The sequence below is a fragment of the Motacilla alba genome, chromosome 12 (assembly GCF_015832195.1).
Source record: "Motacilla alba alba isolate MOTALB_02 chromosome 12, Motacilla_alba_V1.0_pri, whole genome shotgun sequence".
Classification (NCBI taxonomy): Eukaryota; Metazoa; Chordata; class Aves; order Passeriformes; family Motacillidae; genus Motacilla; species Motacilla alba.
In genome coordinates, this window is record NC_052027.1 from 17,289,379 (window position 1) to 17,315,113 (window position 25,735).

At 43.2% G+C, this 25,735-nt stretch overlaps 1 protein-coding gene across 4 annotated transcripts; it reads left to right on the forward strand.

Moving 5' to 3' along the window:
• Positions 1 to 279: 279 nt before the first annotated feature.
• Positions 280 to 25,565, forward strand: SHISA5 (shisa family member 5). 4 transcript variants are annotated; one of them, XM_038149139.1, is made up of 6 exons: positions 280 to 669; positions 4,536 to 4,613; positions 5,776 to 5,832; positions 19,482 to 19,597; positions 20,203 to 20,421; positions 22,506 to 25,565. In XM_038149139.1, the coding sequence occupies exons 2-6, from the start codon at positions 4,588 to 4,590 to the stop codon at positions 22,580 to 22,582; spliced, it is 495 nt and encodes a 164-aa protein (XP_038005067.1). In that variant the 5' UTR covers positions 280 to 669; positions 4,536 to 4,587; the 3' UTR covers positions 22,583 to 25,565. The 4 variants fall into 4 exon arrangements, with proteins under 4 accessions (XP_038005067.1, XP_038005069.1, XP_038005065.1 ...); XM_038149141.1 differs by having other exon boundaries at positions 421 to 617; XM_038149137.1 differs by lacking the exon at positions 280 to 669 and adding an exon at positions 1,117 to 1,141.
• The last annotated feature ends 170 nt before the right edge of the window (positions 25,566 to 25,735 follow it).

Here is a 25,735-nt window from a genome sequence, read left to right on the forward strand (position 1 = left end):
GGCGCTTTTAAGGTTGGCCCGTACAGTCCTGTCCAGGCTGGCTCGTTTCGCTTGAGTGCACTTTACTTAGGTGTAATACGGTACGTTGAGTACCGTATTTCTTATAACTACCCTTCAAACACTTATACAATATCATAACCAAACTTTTTAACAGTACATGCTTAACAATTATTAACTATTTTACAACAGTTTCTAACCTATTTTTGACAGTCTGGTGATCGGTCACAGGTTGGACTCGATGATCTTCAGAGGTCTTTTCCGACCTAAATGATTCTGTGATGTTGCGGTGGGGCGTCCCCTCAGGGAGAAAGAAGCCTTCAGCTGGTACTGCAGCGACCGCCTTGGGCAACGGGAGCCGCAGCTGGGGAATGGGGAACAGGGATCGGGGAATGGGAATCAGGGAACTGAGATCGGGGGTCGGGGGCCGCCTCAGCTCTCTCCCGTGCCGGGGCCGCCCCGCCCCGTCCCGCCCGCTGCCTCTGCCGCTTCCCGCGGGCCGACTCCTCCCTGCGTACCCCGAGGCGCGGCCGCCCTCCTGCCGCTGTGTCGGGGCGTGCTCGGCCTCTGCCCCCTCCTCCTCCTCCTCCTCCTCTTCCTCCTCCTGCAGCCGGCGGCCGGTGAGCGCGGGACGGTGCGAGAGCGGCGAGCGGGGGGGCCCCGGCGCTCAGGGTGGGTTTGGGGGCTCCGGCGTTGCTTTCGGAGGCGGTGATCGCATCCCCCGGGGAGGCCCGGACGAAGCCCCCGGCGTGGGGAGCCCCGGGCTGCGAGCTCAGCCCCCTCAGCTCTGCCGCCCGTGCCGGGGCGGGGACTGAGGAACGCGTGGCTTTGGGAGCTGAGGAACGCGTGGTGTTGGGGCCGTGGAACCGTGGTGTTGGGGGCCGTGGAGCCGTGGTGTTCGGGGCTGAGGGTCGCACGGTGTTGGGGGCCGTGGAGCCGTGGTTTTCGGGGCTGAGGGTCGCACGGTGTTGGGGGCCGTGGAGCCGTGGTCCCGGCGGCGGCGGGAGGTGCCCACCCGCGCCCAGCAGTTTTGGCGCGGAATTGGGTTCGCCGAGGGAAAAGTTCTGCTGAAGTTCGGTGGGTTTGTGTTGAGCCGTGGTGTCGGCCAGCAGTGGCCTGATGATGGGGGCCGCTGGTAACTAAGGTAAGGTAATGATGTACTGAAGTGGCTGCGGGTTATTCTTGAATCGTCCGATCAAAAACCTTCACGTTTTCACCCCCCCGACACAGTAAATTCTACCCTTTTACTGGAAGATAATAGAAACGCTGAGGTGTTCAGTGATGATATCACATAAACAACATACTTACGTGAGCTTGTTTGATGATTGAGTTCATGCATCAAATGCTATTATTGATAATTTTTTTTTTCAGCAGTCCTATCTTTTGCTAGTTTGTTATCGTGCTTGGAGGATGGACCGTGTGGTCTTCCCCAACTTTGTCGTTAGAGAGGGTGGATGTGATCACAGAGCTTAGCTGGTGAGGTCTCAGAGAAGGAGAAGCACTCTTTGTATTTTATGTATCAGTGGTATCACTTGATCAGAGAGATCAAATTGTGCACAAACCTGTGCAGAAAAGTTGCTTGTGATATGCAAGAGGACATTTGACTAGGTCAGAGTAATCCAGGATCACAGTTTATTCAGGGGCTGAGCTGAAATCAGCGTGGCTGACATGGTCAGAGTTTTATCTGTAAGTACCTCAAGGTATGAGGTACCTCTAGGATTCTTTAAGCTGACTCACCACGAATGTGCCATAGCTGTAACTGTATGCAAGCTGCTCTGGAATATCAATAGCGGTGGAGGTTGGTACTTACTGCAGTGATAGGGGACTGGGTGGGAAGAGTTTGGCAGCTCTTATCTTGAGATGGAACTTGGTCAGTCTGTAGAGGTTTTGTGTGGTACTGATGGTGTGGAATCATCACGCTGATGCCCTGCAGGATAGGAGGAACCCCTCAGTAACTGGATTGTGTTGGGTTGGGTGAAAACTGTACCTGTTCTCAGGTGATTCAAAAGTGCCATCAGTCGATGAGCTGGAGGATTCAGTCAGTTGAGGAAGAGTCTCATGGATGCCACAGCTGATGGAAGAAGAGAGGAACAAAGCAGAGGCACCAAGTTCTTCTTTGGTGTGCTGGGCCCTTGTTGGCTCAGCTCAGCCACCTGAGAACTGGCCTAGGCCTTTGGTTTTCCTTGTTATTCTATTGTGCTGCAGTAGTACAATTGTGAGATGAAGGGAGGAATTTTGTTGGCTGCCTTGCTGTGTAATTTCACCAAGTATTTTGGAATTGGTTTAGCTACCTGTTATTTCCTTGTTAGGGATAGAGGAAGGAGGGAGGAGTCAGGTGGCATTAGGTGTCTACAGAAGAAAAATTTGATTGACTATGTGTCTGTAAAGCTATAAAAAGTACTGTACTATGGGTACAGAAGTTCCTCTTTGTTTCTATTTAATGAACCTCCATATTTAAACCCTTAAAAGATTTTTGTTTTTCTTTTTAACGTTGGCTGTGATGGCTAAATATTTTTAGCTTTTATATATTTTCCACGTGTTTGTAACGTTGTAGGCTGTTAATACAAAGTTCTAACTTCTAGAACTTTTCCTGTCCTCCTTCATAGTATACCAAACCCTTACTAATACATTCTTGAAATTCTGTTTAGTCTTGCCTTTAGTCTAGCAAGGACACTTTGTTTTGCAGCTTGTGTTGTAGACACAGTGAAGTGTAGGCTAAAAAAGACTGGGGGGGGTGCCAATGGGGCAGAACCCAGGGGAAAATTACCTTACCAACTGCTCTTCTTACTGGACAATATTTGATAGGTATACTAATCAACCTTAGAAAAATTGTAGAAATACTGTAGTGTGTGCATATCACCATATTGTGCACCATTAAGGCTGTCAATTTATAAATGCAAGACTTGCAAGACTTTATTATCATTTTAACACTGTTTGGAAACGTTTTGTGTTTTATTCCAGGCAACAGTATTCAGGCACTTCTTGATGCCAGAGAGTGAAGACTCAATTTTCAGATGTTAAAGTCAGTTTAAATGTTGTCTTTGCCTCTTTTTGTTTGCTCTCTCTGAGCAACTACACCTGAAGGATTTTGAGTTTTTTTGGATGGAGTGTGGTTTAGGAGCGAGATATCAGGCTATGTCTAGATAGGAAGGAAAATGCTGAATAGAAACCAGCTGACTGCAGCATTTGTCACTGAAAAATGAAGTGATACCCTTCTTGGGAAATAAATGTGCTTAAGCTTTGAGAAGTATTTTTAGTGGCAGTTAAAAGCTTTTAATGTGCCATTCTTATGGTGCAGTTACTCGGGCTTGGGAGGGCAAGGACAGAGAAAACAGCCAGTTTCTTAAGGAATGTGTCTGCCCGATGCAGTTCTGAAAAGTGTGGGATGTTCCCTAAGGGAGCCATCCTGGTACATGAACATCCCCATTGATTACCACTGGAGCTGCACCGGGTGATGCTTGCAGTGGGAATGCTGCTGGACTGATTTTAGTTCTAAGAATCTGTTGTATGACATCTCTGTTTTCTGCAGTGGATTATCAGGATTTTCTGTGCAGTAAACAAAGCAACAGGTACAAACAACCAAGTCACAGGGAAATCCAAACCTACAGTGAATGCAGTGGTGTTGCATCTTTTCCATCAAGTCAAATCTCTAGGAAAAATTTAACATTTTATTCAAACTGATTTCAGGGCCTTTTGGTATTTTTAACCTTTTTGGCAACTCATGTTGCTCTTAGAGTCTTTACAATAATTTGGTAGCTATTATCAGGCATAGTGAAGAAAGTAACACCAGCATCTCACATTTTAATGCAGTTTAATGCTTATGTCTATTATCAGGCATAGTGAAGAAAGTAACACCAGCATCTCACATTTTAATGCAGTTTAGTGCTTATGTCTGTGTGAACATTTGGATAGAGGTGCTTAATGAAGATGAGCTACTCTGTGTGTAAGAAGTATTTGCCTTTGCTATACACAAAAGGAAATACTTGGTTTGTAAGACCTGACCCAAGTACTTTGAGCATATTTAAATGTTAACTTAGGGGATCTGGTTCAGGATGAGAAAAAGACTTTGTTTGATTATTCCTTTACTTACTAACTATTGGTTTGTAACTCTTCTCAGTTCTGGGTGAGGATTGTCAGGCATATACTGGTTATTTTGGTGAGGTACAACTTGCACAATACTATCCTGATTTCTGCTGTGGATCCTGTCTGGATCGATACTACTGCTCTAATGTATTCCTAAAATCTGATGAACAAAAATTCCAGTGCAGTCAGCTTAATGAAAGTTATTGAGGCAAACTGAATGCGCACAACACATTACAATTCTGTCATCAAATGACAAAAACACACTGTTTAATGGTTAAATCTTCCTAAAAGACCTTTCTCTTCTAGATCTCAATCAGGCTCCATCAGGGATCAACATTAGTGCTTGTTACTTACTTGTAGAAATGGAACAATGAACTGGATAAATTAATGCATAAACTGATGTGTGTCTTCTTGATAATTTTCAAATACTTACACTCTGTTTAATTTTTCTGAAGGTGTCCTGATGCAGAAGACCCTCTGGAAGCTGTAAAGAAGATCACCGAGGAAATGAGGAAACTCGCATCCACCAACTGGTTGGGACGAAGCTTTAATGTGCTTTTTTTACCTTTGTGGGAGGGCTTCAAGGCCTGATACAATATGCATTGATGTTTGTTAAAATGATTGTTGTTGTTAGTGTTACTATATCATGTGGAAAGTCCTTGTTCTTGAAAGCTTCACACTTTAGGATGCTCAGGGACATCAGAAAGGTACCACTGGCTCTAGATCTAGAATGTTACCAAATAAAAGGCATCCCAAAGGAGCAGAGAGGACACACTCTAAAACCACCTATTGTGGAGTTTTTACTGTAGTTACAGAGTTGAAAATGTGGAAAATTGCCAGGTTTGCTGTGGAGGATGAATGAGGCTGTTGGAGTGCAAGCTTGAGCTGAACCACTTGCTTATCTTGCACCTGGCTCGGGCAGGGCTTAACCACTGAAGCATGTCTGGGGTGAAACACTGGCCTGAGCTTGATGTTGTCTCTGTGAAGCACAGAAGAGCAGCCACATCCCTGCAGGGAAAGCGAGCATCACTCCCCTTAACCCAGGCATAAGAGGACTTGTTCAAAGTACAGATCTGCTCCTTGGAGGCCACGATGATGTGCAGTGGTAGTGTGGGAGCAAGCACTGTCAGAGATCCTTAGCCAGGTGGAGGAGGGAGTGACACTGAAATGTCACACTTCTGTTCTGCCTTTGGTTCAGTTTGACTGAAGGTAACAGAAACCCTCATAAAATTGGTGGTTTTCTCCATGTAGAGGATGAGAATATGGCCCCACTTGGTGGACAATTGCTGTGCTTGCTCCTCTCTCCTCCCCAAAGCAGGGATGCCTGTCAGAGCATACCTGGGTGAAACTAAGCTTAGTTGATGGTGAAGGTGAGCTGAGTAAAAAGCTGTATTTGTTGATTTTTGTTGTTAATCACAGACTAACTTTAGTTACTTAGAGCTGATAATGTAAATGCATTTTTCTACAGCTGCTCCAAATCTATGTATGGTCTGTTTGGTTTTGAATTTTGCAAAACTGCCTTGGAACAGTGCTCTCAGGCTATTGTCACATCCATACTTTTAGCAACACAGGCAACAAAAAGAATCTCTCCTTTTAGTGTATGTTACTTTCATAAGCACTTGAAACTTGGCTAGGTAACTTTAAGTTTAGTAAATAAATTCCATTTTTTTGAGATGAATTCTCTCTTCTCTACAGGATCTCTGACTCAGACATTTTTCAGGATCCCGATTTAGACTTTTCTTCTGGCCCCAGGTAAGCCATGCAAGCATTTAAAATGGGATTTGTGTAGAGGTTCTTCCTTGTGTAATCAGGACATGTGGACCTGGCAATGCTGGGTTTAACAGCTGGACTCAGTGATCTTAAAGATCTTTTCCAGCCTAAACAATTCCATGATTCTGTGCTGCTAGAATACAAAAAATAGAAATTCTAATTTGTGTCTTAAGAGTGTGGAGCACTCAAAATCTGTGTGTGTGTTGGAAGAAGGAGAGACATGAGGAAGAAGCTGGATGTTGCTATTTAGACCGTAACAGTCTCTGTATATAATAATCTGCATCCTCCTTGCTGAACAGGAGGTTGAAGCATTAGCTTCAACAGAGTCACAGAACAGCTGGGGTTGGAAGGGACCTCTGGAGATCCAGTCCAACCCTCCTGCCAAGGCAGGGTCACCTGGAGCAGGTGACACAGGAATGTGTCCAGGTGTGACTTGAATGTCTCCAGAGGGGGTACCCCGCACACTCCCTGGGCAGCCTCTTCCAGTACTCTGCCATTCTTCACATAAAGAGGTTCTTCCTCATGATGAGGTGGAACATCCTCTGTTTTAGTTTATGGCCATTTCTCTGTGCTTTGTACTCTTAGAAAATCCACAGTGGCTCTGGAAGAAAATCTGCTTTTGTTTGAAGTATCTCCTTGGTGTTCTAGCATCTTTTGCAGTGAGTTTCTATCAGTATTTCTCCATCTCTTTCAATCTTGGGAAGAAGTAAATTCCTTAAAGCCTGTATTGGTGATGACAGGATTCCTGCTGTGAAAATGTGTCAGTTTTTCATGGTGCAGAAGATGATGAAGAGAGGGCAGGGATTAATCACAGAATGTTACAGGGTTGGAATGGACATTAAGGATGATGTATTCCCAGCCTCCCCCTGCCATTGCCAGGGACACACTTCCCACTTTCTGAAGGCCCATCCAGCCTGAAGGCCCATCCAGCCTTGAACACTGCTAGGATTGAGCATCCACAGCTTCCATTGGCAACCTGTTCTAGTGCATCACCACCCTCACAGTAAAAACCTTCTTCCTAATATCCAACCTAAATTTCCTGTCTTTCAATTTGTACCCATTACTCCCTGTCCTGTCACTCCAGTTCCTGACAAAGAGCCCCTCCCCGGTTCCCTGTAGCTCCTTCAGACCCTGGAAAGTGCTGGGAGGTGTCCACACAAGCTTCTGTTCTCCAGGCCGAACAGCCCCAGCTCTCCCAGCCTGTCTCCTCAGGGAAGGTGCTCCAGCCCTCTTATCGGCATCGTGCCTTCCCTGGGCTCGCTCCGACACTTCCGTGCGCTTCGTGTGCTGGGGACGGCCGAGCTGCGCGCAGTGTGGCGGGGCTCTGGCTGATGCGTGGCTCTGGCTGACGCGGGGCTCTGGCTGACGCGGGGCTCTGGCTGATGCGGGGCTCTGGCTGGTGCGGGGCCCTGGCTGACGCGTGGCTCTGGCTTGTGCGGGGCTCTGGCTGGTGCGGGGCTCTGGCTGGTGCGGGGCCCTGGCTGACGCGGGGCTCTGGCTGGTGCGGGGCCCTGGCTGACGCGGGGCTCTGGCTGACGCGGGGCCCTGGCTGACGCGTGGCTCTGGCTTGTGCGGGGCTCTGGCTTGTGCGGGGCTCTGGCTGGTGCGGGGCCCTGGCTGACGCGGGGCTCTGGCTGACGCGGGGCTCTGGCTGGTGCGGGGCTCTGGCTTGTGCGGGGCCCTGGCTGACGCGGGGCTCTGGCTGGTGCGGGGCTCTGGCTGGTGCGGGGCTCTGGCTGACGCGTGTCCCTGCGTGGGTTCGGGCGCTCGGCATCGCGGCCGCGGCTCCCTTTAAGGGGCGGTGCGGGCGCCGTGACGTGCTCGGGGCGGGCGGCGGGCGCGGGGCAGCGGCGGCGAGCATGGGGTAAGCGGCGGCGCTCGGGGGGCTCGGGACGGCACCTGACAGCCCCGGGGGGGACCCCGACAGCTGCAGGGGGAACCCGCCCGGCCTTCCCGGGACCTCCGGCGGAGCGGGCTCGGTACCGGCTGCGAGCGGGGCCGTGCGAGCGGCATGGTCCCCGGGAGCGGCGGGCGGGGGTCGGCGCGGCCGGGCGGAGCCCCCGCGCTGTGTTAGTCCGGGCACATCTTTACCTGCGGCGGAGGAAGGAGCCGCGCTAAAGGCAATAGGCACGGGCATGGTGGTGTGAACGGGCTACGGGGACGTCTTGGAGCCTTGGTCTCTTTAGGCGATGTCTCCTCGACAAGGAGGAGGATTTAATGTAACATATTTTGGAGAAGGGGTGCCCCTTCTCAGCTGGGCCGATCTTCTGTCTTCAGCAGTGTCGTTCCAGTACAGCAGGCGTGAGCCTTATCTTTAAGTCAGGGCTTGTTCTTTGTAAATGAGAAAAAAAGCATTTAGGATGGAACAGATAAATTGTTTTAATTATCTTTATTTTCAGCTGTGGAATGTTTTAAAACAGAAGTGTGGATGTCTCAACTTGAGAAGACGGTGACTTCTGTTTTCCTTTTCAATTACATTGCAGCTTTCAAAAATTATGCAAAGGCCTAGACTTGACATCAAACTTACCTTCTTGTTAGGCAATTTTATTAGAAAGGTGGTAATTACTCACAGGAATACTGTCCTTTAAAAGCCACCCAGATATGATTCTAGAGGAAAACCACATCTCAGAACTTTCCAAAATGACTTATGACCAAGCTGTCCCATTTAGTGTATTTCAATACTGGGAATTGCAGTGAGTGGCACTGTCTGTGACTGCAGCCAGTGGGACACCAATTAGGTTTTTGTTTAGTTACAGACAGTGCCTGGGTTTTTGTGTTGTGTATGTTGAGGTTTTTATGCTTTTTTTAACCAAATAGTAAGCTGAATTCCTTCTGGAAGAGTTGTCCTGCTTCCTTGCCTGCAAGGTATACTCCACCCTCTCTCTCCGTGCCAATTTATTTTAAAAGGCAGGTTTTGCCTTGTTTCTTGATGACTATGTTAGTTTAATTCTTCACTGTGTAGAAAGAAGGGCTGATGTCAGAATATTTCTTTGTATCTCCAACAAGATGAGCATTCTCTTTAAACAGTTTGTAACATGACAGGAAGTAAAAAGGGCAACTTCCTTTAGTGCCCTGTCCTTTCTTAGGAGTTGAAAATATTACCTTTGACACTGCCCTTGAGAAGGAGGTGATGATTTCCTGGCTTTTTGGGTCAGAAAGTGTTCAGTTCCCCATTCTTACATCAGGCTGATTTCTAGATTGAGTTACCACCCTGGCACACTGCTCACAAATCCTGTCTTTTTAAGAGAACTTCCCCTTTCTGAGGGCGAGTTACACACTACCTGTGGACTTGCCACTGGACTCTGTGGTCTGGGTGTTTCTTCTCCCTGCTTGGAAATCCTGCCACAATTACACCCTAATTCTGAGGACAGGGTTAGGGAAGGGCTACTGGTGGAATGTTTGTTTGTTCTTTGTTGTCTTGCCCGGCTGAGCAATTTCTAGTTTGCTTGTACTTTTGCTCTTTTGCTATGTTTATTCTGAAGTCTTCTGCAGAAGTGCAAGCAACGCACCGGTTTTCAGTAGGTTTCCTTTTAGTATCATCCATTGATACTGTCTTTCAGTATTTATATTAAGTATCAGGTGCTGTTCAGGCAGGTGTGCATTTTGGGCAATCCTTTTAAGTGTATTTCACATTGCAGGTGAAATATAATCTTTGGACATTTTAAAGACAATAAATTACGCTCCACTGGAGTGTGTTAATAATGCACTTCTAAGAACTTGAAAGCATTTTCCTTCCCAGAATGCTGTGTTTGGAAGCAAATGTAAGCATTCTAGGAAAAGTATAAAAGTCAGGGTTAACTCAGATTCAGGCCTTTTCCTTTGTTGATCAGTCCTTAAAGATCGTGTGGAGCTTTTAGGTCAGGGTATAGGCACAGGTTTCATACTGCTGAACTTGATAAATTTGTCACCATTTTTCATTGACCATAAGTGATTTCTCCAATTTCTGCTGCTAGTGAATGTGTTGTGGCAAAGGTTTACTACTGGAAGGTGTTTCAGGATTTCCCCCCCCCCCCATTTTAATTGGATTACTGAGTTTTCCCCTGCTTTAGTCTGGTTTCAAGGATGGATTGTGAGTAGTGAGGTTAATTTAGTTGGTTTCCCCTTTTTATTCTGTAGTAGTATTCTTATTTTAAGAAACTGCGTAAAACGCAGAGCACTGATTCACCAGGTCAGAACTTGTTATTATTTTCATTGGTAGTGTGATTACTTAGCCTTGGTATGCCAATTTTCCAATAGTGACCCTTACTGGAAAAGGAAATTAGATGACTCATATCCACAATTCAACTAATTGTGAAGAATTTGAGTGTTTAAGGAGGTGGAGCAATTCAGAACATCTGTATCAGTTACAGAACAAAATAATGTAGTTGGGGCAGCTGATACTGGGCTTTCTAGTTGGAAACAAAACTTCACATTGTCTGTGTACGCAGTTAATTTGGCTCTGTTTCTGAATTAATTTCTGCCTGTAAGCTACAGCAGATTGTGTAACAGGTACAGTAATGCCTGAGGCAAGGCTGTTCCTCCTTAGGAGAAGGGGGAGGCAGAATGTTCATTTTCCTGGGAAGCTTTGGCCAGCAGAGACAGACCAGCCTTGTTGGATGGGGATGTGCTCATTTGGGGTTTGAGCCATGTGTTGTCTTGTGGCTTCCTTGTCCTTTTGTGATATAGAGAAAATCCCTGCCTGCTTGGAATGTGGCATCTACAGTAGCTGCTACAGGCTAACCTGGCAAAACCAGCATATTTCTAGCAGTGAAAGATATTATTATCCTGATTTTCTTTGTCTGGTTTAGATATTTCCAAGCACATATTTTCTCCACAGACAAGGTCTAAAATGATACTGAGCTATGTCTCGTTCCTTCTCCCCTGCTATCACCATCAGGGTCTCCAGTTTACATGTCCTGGTATATTTGGATACTGCAGGATCTGTAATAGGTTGCCAGTGGTAAGAAAATAAATAATGAAGATAATTACAGAATCACAGAATTGTTAGGGTTGGAAGGAACCTCTGGAGATCATCTGGTCCAACCCCCCCTCCAAGGCAGGGTCACTTGGAGCAGGTTACACAGGAATGTGTCCAGGTGGGTGTGGAATGTTTCCAGAGGGAAGACTCCATGAAAATTGGAAAAAAGTCTTGTAGAAATATAAGCAGTCTCTGTTTAATGAGCAGAGGATTTCTTTTCCAGTGCTGGTCCTTGATGTTGTCTGTAATAAATGAGTTAAACTGCATACAGCCTGTTCTGTGAGGCTCGTGTTCAAGCACAGGCTAATCTCTCCAAGGAATGTAAGCGTCTTGCCTGGAAACAACTGAGACTTGGATTTGAAGCTACTTAAAGAATTTTTTAATGCTTTTTACTAGCCTGAAGAGTAAACATCAGCTTGCACAATTAGCAGTGGTAACTTGCATTGCATTTGGCTTTGTGTTCACCATGTTCTTGGTGAAGAAGCTGCTTGAAGGTGGCAGAGGGTTATGAGTTGTGGTCTCTGCTGCTGTAGGCACTTAGGTTTCGTTTCCTCAGAAACCAGGCAGGAAGGGGAGGTTGAAAAATGCTGCCCTGGTGCAAGAGGCAGATCTGCACAGCTGGGTTAGTGTGCCCTGCTAACCACAGAGGGCTGTGTGACAGCAACAACCTGAGCACACCACGACACAGCAAGATTGATCACTTGGATTCTGTTCAGGAGTTAATTTTCCTGTGGCTTGGTGCTTCGTTGACTGTAGCTACCTACGAGGGTAGAGTGTTCCCTCTGGCTGTGGGTTTTCCTGTGCCTCTGTGTAACTCTGAAAACAGTAAATTTTTAACGTACAAGCTGACTCTGGAGAGAGGTTGTGGAAGAGATTGCAGGCAGGGTAGCCCTCAGAGAAGGATCCTATAGCCCAAGAAACAGAGAATGCTCTAAAAACATGTTTAAAAAAACCATGATGGCTATTTATTAGGATCTGTAAAAATGTGAGCATTTAGAGCACTAACTCTGCTTTTTCATCTGCTGCCATAAAAAAGCCATGGCCTGAGGTGTAGCTGGATATATTTGCCACAGACTGTGTTTGTAGGTGTATTATGGGAGTAGGAGAATACCCTTGATTTGCCCAGCCTTTTAAAACTGCAGCTGTAGGGTCTTTTGTGAAATGAACAAATTGGCTTAATTTCAGGAAATTACCAATTGTGTAGAGACTGGCCTTTTGACAAAATCCTTGTATTCAAAGCCTTTGATACCATTCATTTTTGATGTGATACACCTCTGTTTTTATTAGCATGATCTCTGGCTCTCAGTTCCACTGAGAGGTAAAAAAACCTCCTTAAAAACCCCCTTTTTTATTTTTAGGGTGTGAAAGGCACTAGATTGTGACTCTTTTGGTGAAGGTCTCATTAATAATCAATGCCATTTAAAAGAAGCAGTGGTTGGCCAGATGTGACCTCTGCTGCAGTGGTTTGTTCCTGTTTGTACAGTGTTGGATTTTCCTTGATGATCCTTGTTGTGCTGGGTGACTAATATTCCAGAAGAGAAAGGGGTATGTATGTGGGGCAGGATGTCACTTCACAGTAGTACAGGATAATTAATTTATGTAATGCAGACTTTGCTCCTGCCTGAGCACAGTATTTTGAAGTTTTATATATTTGATGATACATGAGTAATGTGGGTAAAGAAAAAGGTGTGTTTCCTATAAAAGCTGGGTTATAAGGCAGGCAAAGCAGGTGGGTGTAACCTAGTCCAAACTTCCTTTTACTGCAGTTCCAGTGTGTTTGGCAAGTCATACACCAGATTTCAATTTGCCAGGAAAAAAATACTTTAACTCTTTGGCCAAGTTAGTTTCTAATAGTTGTTTAAATCTGCTTCTAGAATTGGTATGATACTGGCAGTAGCAAATTCATAATATTGCAGTTTTTGTGGGGAAATTTTTTTTGTAGCACTTAATTGGTTTTTTGTTTTGTTTGGCTTTTTTTTTTTTCAGCTAAACTTGTTCTGCTAATTCATTTAACCATCTAAGAAAAACCCTTCCCATTGCCAAATTTGAATTTGGGTGTGGGGGTAACATCCTGTGTCCTTGAAGTGGGTGGTAGGAAGGGAACTGACTCATGTTGTTCGCCTTAAATATCTGTAATCATTCTACATTCTCTTTTTGCCACTGAAGGAACATTTTAAATTTATTTACCACCTGCAGAAGCAAATGCCTTTAATTCTGTTTAAGGACAGTTTGTATGCTGAGGGTCCAGTGGACTGAAAATTATCTGGGGACCTGCCTGAAGCTGCAGTGTTAATTCTTGCACTGCTGATGAAAGACTTCAGTCCCTCGGAATGCAGCCATGACTTTTCCCCTTGTTATGTGCATATTTTAATGCATCAGTTACTTATAGCAATTACTCTCTGTTTTCTACAAAGTGTACAATAATAGATTTCCTGGCAAACTTCACTGGAAAATTGTATTTTTAGTATGTATTACAAAGGGATTTGTATACATAGACGTATTTAGTACAAGTGCACTCTTTAAGGACCAAGAAAAGATGCTTGTATACATACTCCATAATAACCTGTTGGATCATGGTGTTGGGTGTTTGAGTAAGACCACAAACTCCAGGAAGTTCCCTCCCTGCCACTTTCTCATAAAGGCTGCTTAAGAACACGTTGTGCCAAACATGTTATTTTTTAAAAATGGAGAATTTTAAAAATATAATGTAAATATAATATTAAAAATAGTAGTTGCCTTAATTCCAGTAGGTCTTTGTGTATAAAACTGAAGTTTATTATTCTGGGCTTAAAGTAATCCACATCAGATTCCTATTTGCACAAACAGCTAAAGGCTCCATTCAGCACATATTTAGCAAACTTCTTCCTGTAAGATTCTTGCCTTCTCTTTTTCTATAGCACTCATTGCTTCCCATGGCATTATTGCTGTTTTAGCTCGTTTCTCACGCCGGAGCTGTGCTCAGCTGTGGGCTCTGGGGGATGCAGCTCAGGGCTGTTTATACTGCAGGTAAACAAAGGGCTTGTTTTGCTGGGGCTCCCGCTGCAAACTCTCCTTTTGGGACTACCCAGAAAGAATTATGGAAAGTAGTGCTGAGCTTTAGGGGTCTTCATTTAATCTGTGTCCCTGCTAGAGCAGTTTGCAGTTAATGATGGCTTGAGCTGGTGCTGCTCTGAGGGGGTTAGTCAAAATAAAGTGAAACCCTTTTCACGACATTAAGGGACTGTAAAGGGCAGAACCCCAGGAGAGACCCTCTGAAGTGCTAATTGAGTTAACATTTGTTTGAAACACCAGGCAACACAATTCCAATCCTGCATTGCAGAGCTGGTAAAATGACTTTGCAGTTTCTCAAACTTGCCAGTCTCATGAAACAACCAAGATTTTGCAAAATTGAAACCATGCTGCTCAGTCTGAGTCTTAGGCTGCCTGTTGCCTACCACAAGGATCACTTGGAAACTTCCTGATCATGTAGAGATCCTGTTCTGGGGAGGTGGCCAAGGCTGCACCAGCAATTACTGTGATTGCACCTGGACTAGGAGGCTTAACTCTGGTGTGTATTCTGATTGTCTGCTCGTGCTGAAGCTCCTGGCTGTGCTAAATTAGGCTGGTCCCTCTTGCAAGTGTTAAAACCAGGCTAATGTTTTCCTGTGAGTTTACTTGCTGAGTAATAGTAAATTATTTTCATTTAATCTCTAGGAAAGTGGTTCTTATGCTTTGAATTTTTATGCTTAAACATTAAACTAAGGATGTGTGTTGCTAGTAAAGTCGTAAAAACTAATCCCTCTGAAAGCTCTTGGGAATTCGTATTGCTCTTAAAAAAAAAAGCATTATTTTCCTGCTAAACTTCACAGAGAGTGTGTGGCATTGTATGGCTGTGACTAAAATGTTAGTTAGGCATCTCTCTCTGGGGACTTGTTTGGGCATGCCCTACACCTGAGTCAGGGCAAACGTGGGTATTTACCATTCCATCACATTTCTGGGAACTGGGTCCTTTTTGGGAGCAGTAAGGAATGACATGCATATATTCAATTATTTATTTTACTTTTAGGAATGGCCTAAATGATCTTTTGAAGTCTTTCCAGACCACCCCGTGTTACAGCCATAACTGACTGTTTGTAAATGTTTGTTTTGAAGAGAGCCTTGCCAATGTGTTTCTCGAAGCATGGAACAAATCTTGGAATAGATTAAAACTTGCACAATAAAAAGGCTGCTTAAACTAATTTTCATTACTAGGTGGTCTCATTGTCAATTTGGATATTTTTTTCTGTTTTAAGACAAAATTTTTAGTGTGTCCTACTCTCATGAAGGCATAGATATGTGAAAACTTCCTTTGTATAAGTTTACAAAATGTCACTGACTTAAGTGATTCAAACTCTTCTTAAGAGTTTAAAAAATTGCTGGAATCAAAAGTTTGATATTTGAAAATGCTTTAAATAAACTATGTTTTTTCCCATTTGACTGTTCAAGATGGAGATCTCCAACATGAATAACTGCCTTGAGAATTAACTTCTACAAATAGTATTATTTAGATCCTTGATTCTCACATTTTAATATGTCCATTGCAACTCATTCAGTCCTGAAAGGGGTAAAATAGGCAAGTAACTCCCTTTATGTGAGCTGACAGATATACTGAATAATTAGACAGCTTTAGAGGTGAGTCTGAGAGACATTCTCATTACACACACACTTCAGTGCTTTCCAAAGGTGAGAGCATTGGGGTAAAAGTGGAGGTAGGGCAAGGCAGGAGAGGGGTGGTGATGGCAGGATGTTATCTCTCCATTTTTACTAAATGGAATAAATTTCTCCATATTTGCTTTTCTATACATTTTATGAGAAGTTGCAATTCGTCATTGCTGCAGCAAACTGCTGTTAGGTTTGATTTTGTTTTTTATGAAATCGTTGGCAAAAGTTTGCTTTTCTGTGGGGAGAAAGAAGCAGGAAATGTCAGTGAATGAGCTCAAGCTGTTTATAACTCTGTGTGCTTTATTTAGACTATGGTATATATAATGTGGGAGTCTGGAAACCTGAATTGTGACTGACGCCAGCAGAGCACTGAGCTGCTGCTGTGGCCACCCTGATTTCTGCACTCTGACGTTTGTTTGCAGAATGCAGGGGTCAGGTGTACTTTTGGTTTTGGTTGGCTTTTGCTTTCTCATGGTTAACCATTCAGGGGAGGAATCTGTAAGCAGCAATCCCTCACGTGTGTTCTTTTTCATTTATGTACAATGCTAACAGTAATTATCATTTAATATGAATATGGTTTTTTTTCCAAATATTTTAGGGCCCTTTAGGCAGATTCATCAGGTGAAAGCAATCAAATTAAGCAATTTTTGTCTAAGAAGGGAGTTAGCACACTGCAAGGGAGTCTTTATACAGTGCCTGGAATATCTTGTCTCCTGAAGGTTAGAAGGTTCACTGAGTGATGTGTGTTGAGCACCATTCTGACTTCACTTGACCATCATCCATTAGTGGCAGCTCTCCTGCACCTTTTTCAGTACTGGGATATCACCTAAATGCTCAAGAAGTTTTGAAACCAGTACTCCTTGGGCAGTAAAAAAGACATTATTACAGTAAGGTAGTGACTGACCATGCAGAAATTCCAAAAGAGCACTGCTAGTTTTGGTTGTCAATAAAAATACTTAGGAAAAAACTTCTTTTTGAAGAACCCCAGTGTTGAAATAGAGTGTTGATGACATGAATTACAAGTTCACAGCACTTACTGTTTTTTCTGTAAATATCTCCCTTCTTTGTGCTGTTCTAAGACATTAGCCTGCATGAGCCCAAGCACTGGCAGGAAAATTATCTGCTGGAATGTAGGTGATAGAAATGCCTGCCAGTAATCAGTTGTTGCACTCCTTAAAGAACTGTGAGAAGAGCTGACTCCTCTCTGTTATTTGACTTGCTGGGTTGTCTCTGAAAGGTTATAATTTTGGTCTGCAGTGATCAGACAGTGTTTCAGTGGGTAGGAGTGGATCACAGTGTTTGTACACACAAACACAGAACTCTAACCTGTACACCTGACACACCTGCACTTCAAACATGTGCCTCCGTTTAACTCTTCAGAAGATGGGTGCAGAATGTCCTTGTGTCATGGTTATGTCATTTTGCCAAGGACACAAGTGATCCAAATGCACAGGGTGTCTCTAACAGCTTGGTGAAGATGAGGACGTGGTGTGTTGGCTTTTTAGCTTTGCTTTTGTTGTGTTCCTTATTAGAGCTAGCAAATAGGAGATACCTGCTTCATTGAGCAGAAAACTTTATTAAAAACAAACAAATGGAGCCCATGGTCAGTGGTTTTATCTCTTGAAGGCCCTCAGCTTGGCTGCAGATGGGCTTGTGCTGTTTTCTCTCCTCGTATCAGAAATTAATTTAGTTGTGAAAGATAAGGGGGCTGTACCAGTTTCCTGCTGTGCTCGGTAATTTACGATGAGTAAATATTTCTCCACTTTATCTCAATTTTTCTGGTATGTTTGATTCTGCCCAACCTTTGCTAAAGCTCTAAGAAGTTCATTGTCTGTATAAGTGAAGAATTTTAGTTGCCTTTGTCAGCCCTAATCTCTTTCTTTGACACAAGAATTTCTTTCCTTAGCATAGTTCATTACAAAAAAAAGGCATTTTTCCTTTACTGGGGAAAAAAACCCAAGGAAGAACCTAGAAGACTTCTTTACTTTGTCTCAGCTGCTGTTGCTGGAGAATAGCTGTGTATAATGGAAGTAATGTTAGCTTCCCTAGTGAGAGAGCTCTTTCAGGGCTGGTCCAGAAGTGGAAACAAGAGAAAAGAAAAAGCTCTTGGCTGCTCCACAGGCATCAGAAATTGCAGTTGACATTTCTTGTCCTGCAGTTTTTGAAGGGTCTGTAGTTTGTCACAGGTGTTCTTGCTGTTTCTTGAGAACATTGGAATCAGGATATCAGGATCATAATTCAATGTACGAATCCATTGAGTGCAGTTTTCTCTCTTTCCTTCTCCTGAAATCACATTTGTATTTTGCTTTTTACACCAGGCTTGAAAGAAATGGGATTTTTTGGATGGTGATGAGCTGGCTGTGAGCTTACTGTGCTGAAATGAAGATAATGCTCATGAGGATGAGAGGGCACTTAAAAGCTGTGTGCTTAGGGAGTGTATGTTGAGGTCAGCATCTCAAAAATGTTCTGTGCAAATAAATGGGGCAAAACATGCACGTGTCCCTCAACACGTTATTTTCACCTTTATATCCTGTGGTTGTGTTGCAGTAATCCATTTATTCAGTGTCTCTGACACGGTTCCTGTGGCTTCAGGAGGCTGCAGCAGTTCCTGCTTCCTGTATCCCATTCAGTACTTCATGGTTGTATCCCTAGTGCTGTGTTTAGTGCTTCACAAAATGAGTGCTCAAGTCAGATACAGTTACAGTTTCATAAAGTCGTTGTTTTGAAAGAGATTCAACTCAAGCTTTTTCTTCTAGCTTTTGCAGAAACAGAATAAAATTGATGCAACCTCTCTTATTGTGAAAGAATGCATTTTAAATTGAGCCTTTTTGATTTGTCAGTACTCAGCTTACTAAGGGTTAAGCTGCTTTAGAAGACACTGAGGTGAGGTCTTTTAAATTTGGGCTAGAGGTAAAGCATTTTGCAATTCTTTTTGTCAGTGATTTAACCTTCCAGTGTCACTAATATTCAAATGCAATTGTCACATTTGGTGGGTGTTTGGTAGCCAAGTGAAAATGGCTGGATGCTGAGGAGATGTTTTTTTGTTTAAAGCTGTTAACAGGAAACTGAGCAGGGAAAAAAACCAAAGAGAACTCTGTAGCCAGAATCTCTACCAACAAACAAAAACAGGATGGATGTGAAAACGGCCCCTCTAGTCTTTATTTTAGAGCTTGTATTTTCTTTAAAACTGACTTCCTGCAATTGTTCCCAAAACTGATGCATGGTGTGTTTTCTAAGAAATGAGAGTCCTGGAAACTTTGGCTTCCATGGTAGATGGGCTTTATTGATTTCAGACAGTAGGAAACAGATAATGTCATTTAGCACTTTAAAGGGAATTGCCACTGGCTTTGCTGTGATATCTTTTCTCCCCTGTGTGGTAAATAGAACTTGTAAAGCTTTGAGAGGTACCTGGTTTTGTCTACCTCCATCATTTGGTGCTCATCACAGAAGTCAAAGCTGTTGTAATCTCTGGTCTTCCCATAATAAATTTGGGAGTTTTAGGCAGTGTTTCTGTATCCCATAATGTAGCCTGGCATACTTGGTGTTGCAGAAAAGTCAGGATTTCAGTTCTTCCTAACTGTGTGAAACATGGATTCTAAAATACCTCTTTACAGAGGCCAAGGAACCTGCCAAGAATCTGTTCAGGACTGAGATTGTCTTGAGTTTGGGACTGGGAGGTTTTAGGGAATGTGGGAAGAGCTTGCTGTCACCCCAACAGGTGGGGCGCTTCATTGTGGGCTCGCTCTGAACCTGTGTGTTCACACCCAAACAACAACAAGTCACAGTCAGACTAAAATGAGAGGAACCAAAGACTCCTTGTCAGGGGTGGTTCAGCTTCCCCTGGCTTAGCAGACCTGACCTCCTGCAGAGGTCTGCCTTGCACAGTTGTTTCTTAGTGCAGTAAGTACTGAAAGATTGGAGGTAAAGCAATGTGTTTGCTGCAGGTTTGGTTAAGGAGTGACTCTTATTAATTCTGGTGGTCTCTGTCTTGCAGTTTTGGAACCCTTATTGCCATTGGAGTTACTGTTTTTGCAGTGATTGTCATTACTATTATTCTGTGCCTCACCTGTTCCTGTTGCTGTCTGTACAAAGCATGTCGAAGACCACGCCGTAAGTAGCTCTGGATTTATTTATTTATTTTCTTTTTCACATTGTTGAAGAGGATTTTTTTTTTTATCCCTCCTGGAAAATTGTGTTCCTATAAGAGGTGAAAATACTCTGCTCAGAAGCTGCGATACCTAAAAAGAAGCATTTAAGCAGTTTCAGAATGCAGAGTTGCAGAGAGATGTTTTTGTTATTTTAGGACACAAAATAAAACGATGTGGACAATAGAATTTCTAAAGTAAAGAGAGGGAAATTTAATTTCTGACCCCAACATTTATAGATTTCCTAAAGTGACAGTGGATTGGAGGATGACAGTGCTACTTCTCCAATGACACTGGACAAACTAAGTCTATCAAATTTCTCCTCCTCCATAAAAAAATACCAAAAACAAAACAATAAGTATTTACAAAAAATGCGTTAGGAAATTCGTTACAAGAATGTCAACATCAAAAAGCTTAAAAGAACTTAAAAAAACAAGACGACACGTTTTGGAATATTTCCTGAGCATTTAGAAGTTCTCTTCCATCCCACCATGTGGGGTGTCTGGGAGTTGTTGGGGGTTTTTCTTTAGGGACCACCAGCACTAACCACGTTCCTTTTCCTTGCTGTAGCTGTTGTGACCACCACTGCCACCACGACTGTGGTTCACTCTGCCTATCCCCAGCAGCCAGCAGTGCCACCCAGCTACGCAGCAGCTCCGTATCAAGGCTACCAGCCCGTGGCTGTGCAGCCCCAGCCGGGGATGCCGGTGGCTCCCTACCCTGCCCAGTACCCTCCCCCTTACCCCACGCAGCCGGTGGGACCCCCAGCTTATCATGAAACTGTGGCAGGTAAGGCAGCACCAAGTGCTTCTTCAGCCCCTGAACAGCTAAGAGACAGCTGCTCTGGAGAAAATCTTCTGTTATTTACATTTATTATTGGTATGGCTATGTTAATACAAATGTGAATGGATTACGTAAATCTCAGGTTGTGGTGGATGCTGTTATTCACCCTGGTGGAATTTCCCCATCGCTGTTTCTATGTTAAGCATTGCCAGAGGAGGTGTGAGCTGGAGCCCTACTGGTAAAGTTTGGCAATGTGTGGGACTGTCAGCAGAGCCAGTAGAACGTTTTACTAATTCAACTGACATTTAATATTAAAATCAAAGTCAATTAACATACATATATACATACAAATGTATACATGAGTTGGATGTTTCCACATTCCCTTTCCAATCTAATATCTGTGAGCTCTATTCTATAAGAGCATGTAGTGACGGGACAAGGGGGAATGAATTCAAACTAAAAGACAAGCAAGTTCAGATTAGTTATTTGGAAAAAAATGTTTACTGTGATGTTTGTGGGGCCCTGGTACTGTGTTGGCCAGAGAAGCTAACTCATTCTTCTCAGAGAAGCTACACAAATTCACAAGTGTCCAAGGCCAGTTTGGATGAAGCTCTGAACAACCAGGTCTCATGGAAGGTGTCCCTGCCCATAACAAAGGGATTGGAAGGAGAAGTCTGTTGACAGCTTGTAGTTGGAATTATCAGAATATTTTTTCTTCAGCTTGCCTTCTTTCACAGCATTGTTTTCACACAGCCTTATTGTTGCAATGACTAATTCCCACTTCTGCTGGTAATAGCTATTCTCTGAGCAATTGGCTCCAGACTGCTCATAGGAGCCAAAACTAGGCTTTTACCTGTAGGATCTTGTTCTCTTACAAACCTCACTGGTCATCCTTTTAAGTAACTAAGTATAGTCCTGACTAGTAGATAATGCCCTTAGAAAGTAACTTCCAGGACAACTTGGATATAAAATGGCTTTTCATGGTGTGAAAGATTTGCAAACAGTTGGAAATTGTACATTAATAATGTGCAAACCAGCCCCACATGTGAAAACAGTGACTTGGCAGGACTGTTGACTCTTTTTCTGTTATAAATGCCAAAGAAGCTGTGGGTTTTACAGCATTATGCCAAAGTGCTTTGGCTTCATCTTTTTCATATGAGGGAGCCAATAAATAAGTAATTTCACTTCTCCTGCTCTCCGGTTTCTCAGGCTGGTGCTGTTTTGTTAGTTTTAAAACAGTTGTTTTGGGTTTTTTTTTCTGGGAACATACCAAAGCACTTTCCATATTGGCAGTTGAAAATGCCTCACAGTGGGAGTTCTTGCCTTCATTTCTCCTGCCTGTTAACCAAGGAGCAGGCTGTTAATTAGGTCACGTGCCAGGGGAGAATACCTGCTCTGCCACACAGGAGCCAGCCCCACTCACTTTACAAGATCACCAGAAGATAACCACACTTGCACTTTCCAGGGATCTGATCAGGTGCTACTTGAACAAACTTGTGCTGTTTGACAGAGCTGAAAATGGAGATGCCCCTTGAGCAGCTTTTCTCAGAACAGTGGAAAGTAAGGATCTCTTCCAAGGGATGCACATCTGGTATATAAGTCAAACTCTTTCATGTGCTCAGTAGTGGTGGGATATTTTTTCCCTTCTATTTTACTTCCTTAATTAATTTTTGACACTTAGCAGGGAAGCATTTTCCCTGAAGGAATCCTAATATGATTTCTCTAGTCCTTTTACCAGTGGTTTTTTCCTCAGCACACTATCAGGTATGTGCTCTTGTATGTGCACCCCTTACTTCCCCTGGCTCTTTTTTTGAGCCAGACCTGTTCCTTTTTTTAGGCTAGGTTCTCCCCTAAAGGCTACTCATGTACACTCAGCATCAAAAAAGCCCCAAAGCCAACAAGAACAAAAGTTTTTATGCTCTTACTTCTGAAAGTCAGATGTTTTATGACAAGCTGTTGTCAAGTCCAATTAAGATACTGGCTAAGTTGAACCTCTTAACTGTGCACTCAAAACAGAAATTGCCATTTTATATGTAGAGTTCAGAATGTACATTTTACAAATCTGTTTTTTCTTGTCTTTGCTTTTGCAGCTGGTGCTGGAGCCCCTTACCCCACCCAGCCCCCTTACAACCCTGCTTACATGGATCCTCAGAAGCCCACCTATTGAAAAGCTTCTACTGTGCTTCTGCATATAAAACTTTCCAAAATATAATTTGTTCTGTTTACACCATGTACCTGTACTATATTTTTCTGGAAGACAACGATTTTTTTGTTAAAGTAGAGTGAAAATCAATTCAGTATCTTCTTTTTTTTAATGCTCCAAGGAAGGAGTATTTTTCTTGCAGAAGTTAATTTATACCTCAAGCAAATACAAAAACAGATTTCACTCTAGATACAATGAGAGAAGCGAGAGGAAAGAGTATTTCAGAAATACAGAACCACAATACCATTTGCTGTGCAATAATTTTGAGAGGAATGGTCTAACATGAGCATTTTCAAATACCCAAAGCTGTAGCAATCTTTTGCACAGTATTAAAATGTAAAATCTTAACTTCTTAAGAAACTACATGATACATGTTATGTAAGTTCTGCCTGTTTTGAAGCTACTATTGTTAGGTAAGCTACCATTTAATACATTTCATTTATCATTCAAAAGGGAATTTTCCTTTTTTGCAACACATTTACCTTTGGTAAGGGGTACTAAACCATGTTTAATTGCCTTTGAGCTAGTTCTAAATAGCACGAGTTGGTTATTTCCTTGTTTTCTGTCCCAGTTTTAAGGTTTATAAACTGTGCCTCCATTGGGTGTTGTAGCTAGAAATCAACAGACTCTCTTCCACTTAAAAGACCAAATAGATCAAAAGCTGAAACCCTGAAAATTCTCCATAGAAGTTATTGGATGAGTATTTTTTGTTCAGCTAGTATTGGACAAGCTTACTTTCAGCCATCTGTTGTTGATGAGTTTGAATTAAAATCAGCCCCTTAATCACATGTTAACAGAGGTACCTTGGCAGCATTCAGTCCTGCCTCATCACAGAGAAGGAATTCTTTTACAAGAGGGATGGGATAGCAGCAGAAGATTGGGGTTTTCAAATGCTCAGGGTTTTCCCACCGTCCCTAGTGGGAACTGAAGGTGGCAGGAACCTAAGAATGACAGACCTTTATAAATCCAGTCTGCATTGGAGTAACAGCGTGCTGGGTGAGGGACCACAGTGAGCATTAAACCTTCCCTTTGTCTTTAGCATTCCCATAAAGCTGAGCAGAGAATGAGAAGTCAGGAAAAGGAAGGATTTGGTCACAGGTATGTAATGTATTTTTAAGAAGGTAATGCTTTCAGTCATGAAAGATCTGGAGGCATCCTCATGACTGTTAACACTGCTGGAGCTTTAGGCTTTATGAATCTGTCATTGCTCAAACAAATAAGGTAGGGGGTTTTTCACTGTCCACAACAATTCTGTCTTTTCCAACATTGAAATGCAATTTGTTGTTAATCCTCATAGAACTATGTAGTTATTTGCATGTATCACTGTGACATAATCACTGAAATAATTTTAACATATCTTTTACACTGATTTTACTTTTTTAGAGAGGCCATTGAGCCATTTGTCATTCTACATTTGGGGTATATTATTGTTTGGTGGCATTGTTTTACCTCACAGAGTGGGTGGAAGTTGCTGTTGTCAAAGGCAGCCTTGTTCCCCTTCCTGATTTTTTTTGAGTCTATTTCTGGATTATTACGATTCTTTTTTAAAGAAAGTTTTCAGGGCATTTCAGAAGAAACTTGTTTAAAGTTTTTCACTGGGGTTCATGACAACCTGTGCCCCTCTGTTACACCTCTCTGAATGTTGAAGTTAATAGCATTAAATGGTGCCAAGAGGCACTTACAGAGCATTTATCTGTGCACCCTTAGTCTGTGTTCCTCCTCTTTCCTGCCATGTCAGCAGAGAAATTGGGATGTCAGATGTTACGTGGGACCAACCCAAAAAGCATGGTGTCTTCTGTATGGAGGAGGAAGTATTGCCTTAGAAATCTGGAATGTTTTTGTGGGAGAGCACTGAGTAACTGCAGGAATAAATCCTGTGCTACAGATCCTACCCTTGGTGCTTATTCATGGAGAAGGAGGGCAGAGATTGTTCCAGCACCTTTGTAAGCCTGTGTGGAGCCAGGCCAGGGAGAGCACAGGTGCAGCATCCAGTGTGGGGCTTCCTGAGGTTGTTACTGTGCCCTGCTCTTCCTGTGCCCCAGCTGGTGTGACAAAGGGAGCAGCTGCTGGCAGTCACAGTGTCGTGTTCATGTTGTGAGAGGGAAATCTGCAGTTTCATGGCAGGATGGCTCAGTCATCATCCCTGAGGAGATGGGAGGAAAGTCAGGAGGCAGCAGTAAGAGACATTCCCAAATACGAGGTTTTGGGGTGGAGGTTGTGCAGACCAAACGGATGGTCCTGAACTGCCACTGCCCTGTGTGGGGTGCTGGGAGATGAGGGGTAGGGTTAAGGAGCCTGAAAATTGACACCTTTCCATCAGTGGACATGCACAAATGATGGCTGTGTACAAGTGAAGTGATCAGTCATTAATGTGCAAGGAACTGCCTTAGCAGTGCTATTACCAACTCAGTTACAAAACTTATGAAAGAAAACGGTCCCGTTCAAAATGAATCAGATTGTGATTAATTTCTTATTGTCAGTGTATTAATCATCATTAACAATGAGGTGTAGGACCAATTTTTACTTGGTTCTTGCCCTGCAGCCTTGTTGAAGCTTGTTTTTGAATACTGACAAGAATGGGATGGTTACAGAAAAGATGGAGATGATCCATAAGTTTTCAGTTTAAGCACTGCTGATGTGTCAGTCCCAGTAGCTGTTGCCTTCATGTCACACTTGTTCTCCACAGTGCTCTAGGGAGGAGGGAGGGAGCTAAGACTTTAAATGTTGCTATATATATTTTTTTTTTTTAAATTCTGTAAGTGCCTTTGTTTCAGAAATGTTATGTGAAATTAAAGACAGTAGAATATGGAATTTACTAGATAATCATTGTTGCTTTTGTTACATACTGTAACCTCACTTTGTATGTTGTTTGTAGGTTAAACATAAGTATTCAAACCAAATGGCATAAACTCTATGCACCTTTGTAATAAATTCAGTGTTTGAAGTACATTCGGTCAACTTGGTTTTCTTAGCCTCATTTTTGAGTATTATTTATGGGTGTGTCTGCAAGGCTACATTTTCCTTCATGTGTTTGACAGCTCGTGTTACTGAGTGTCCTTTAGGTCACCTTGTGTCATCAATATTGCTTTTGGTGGTGGAGACTGAAGCCTAACCATA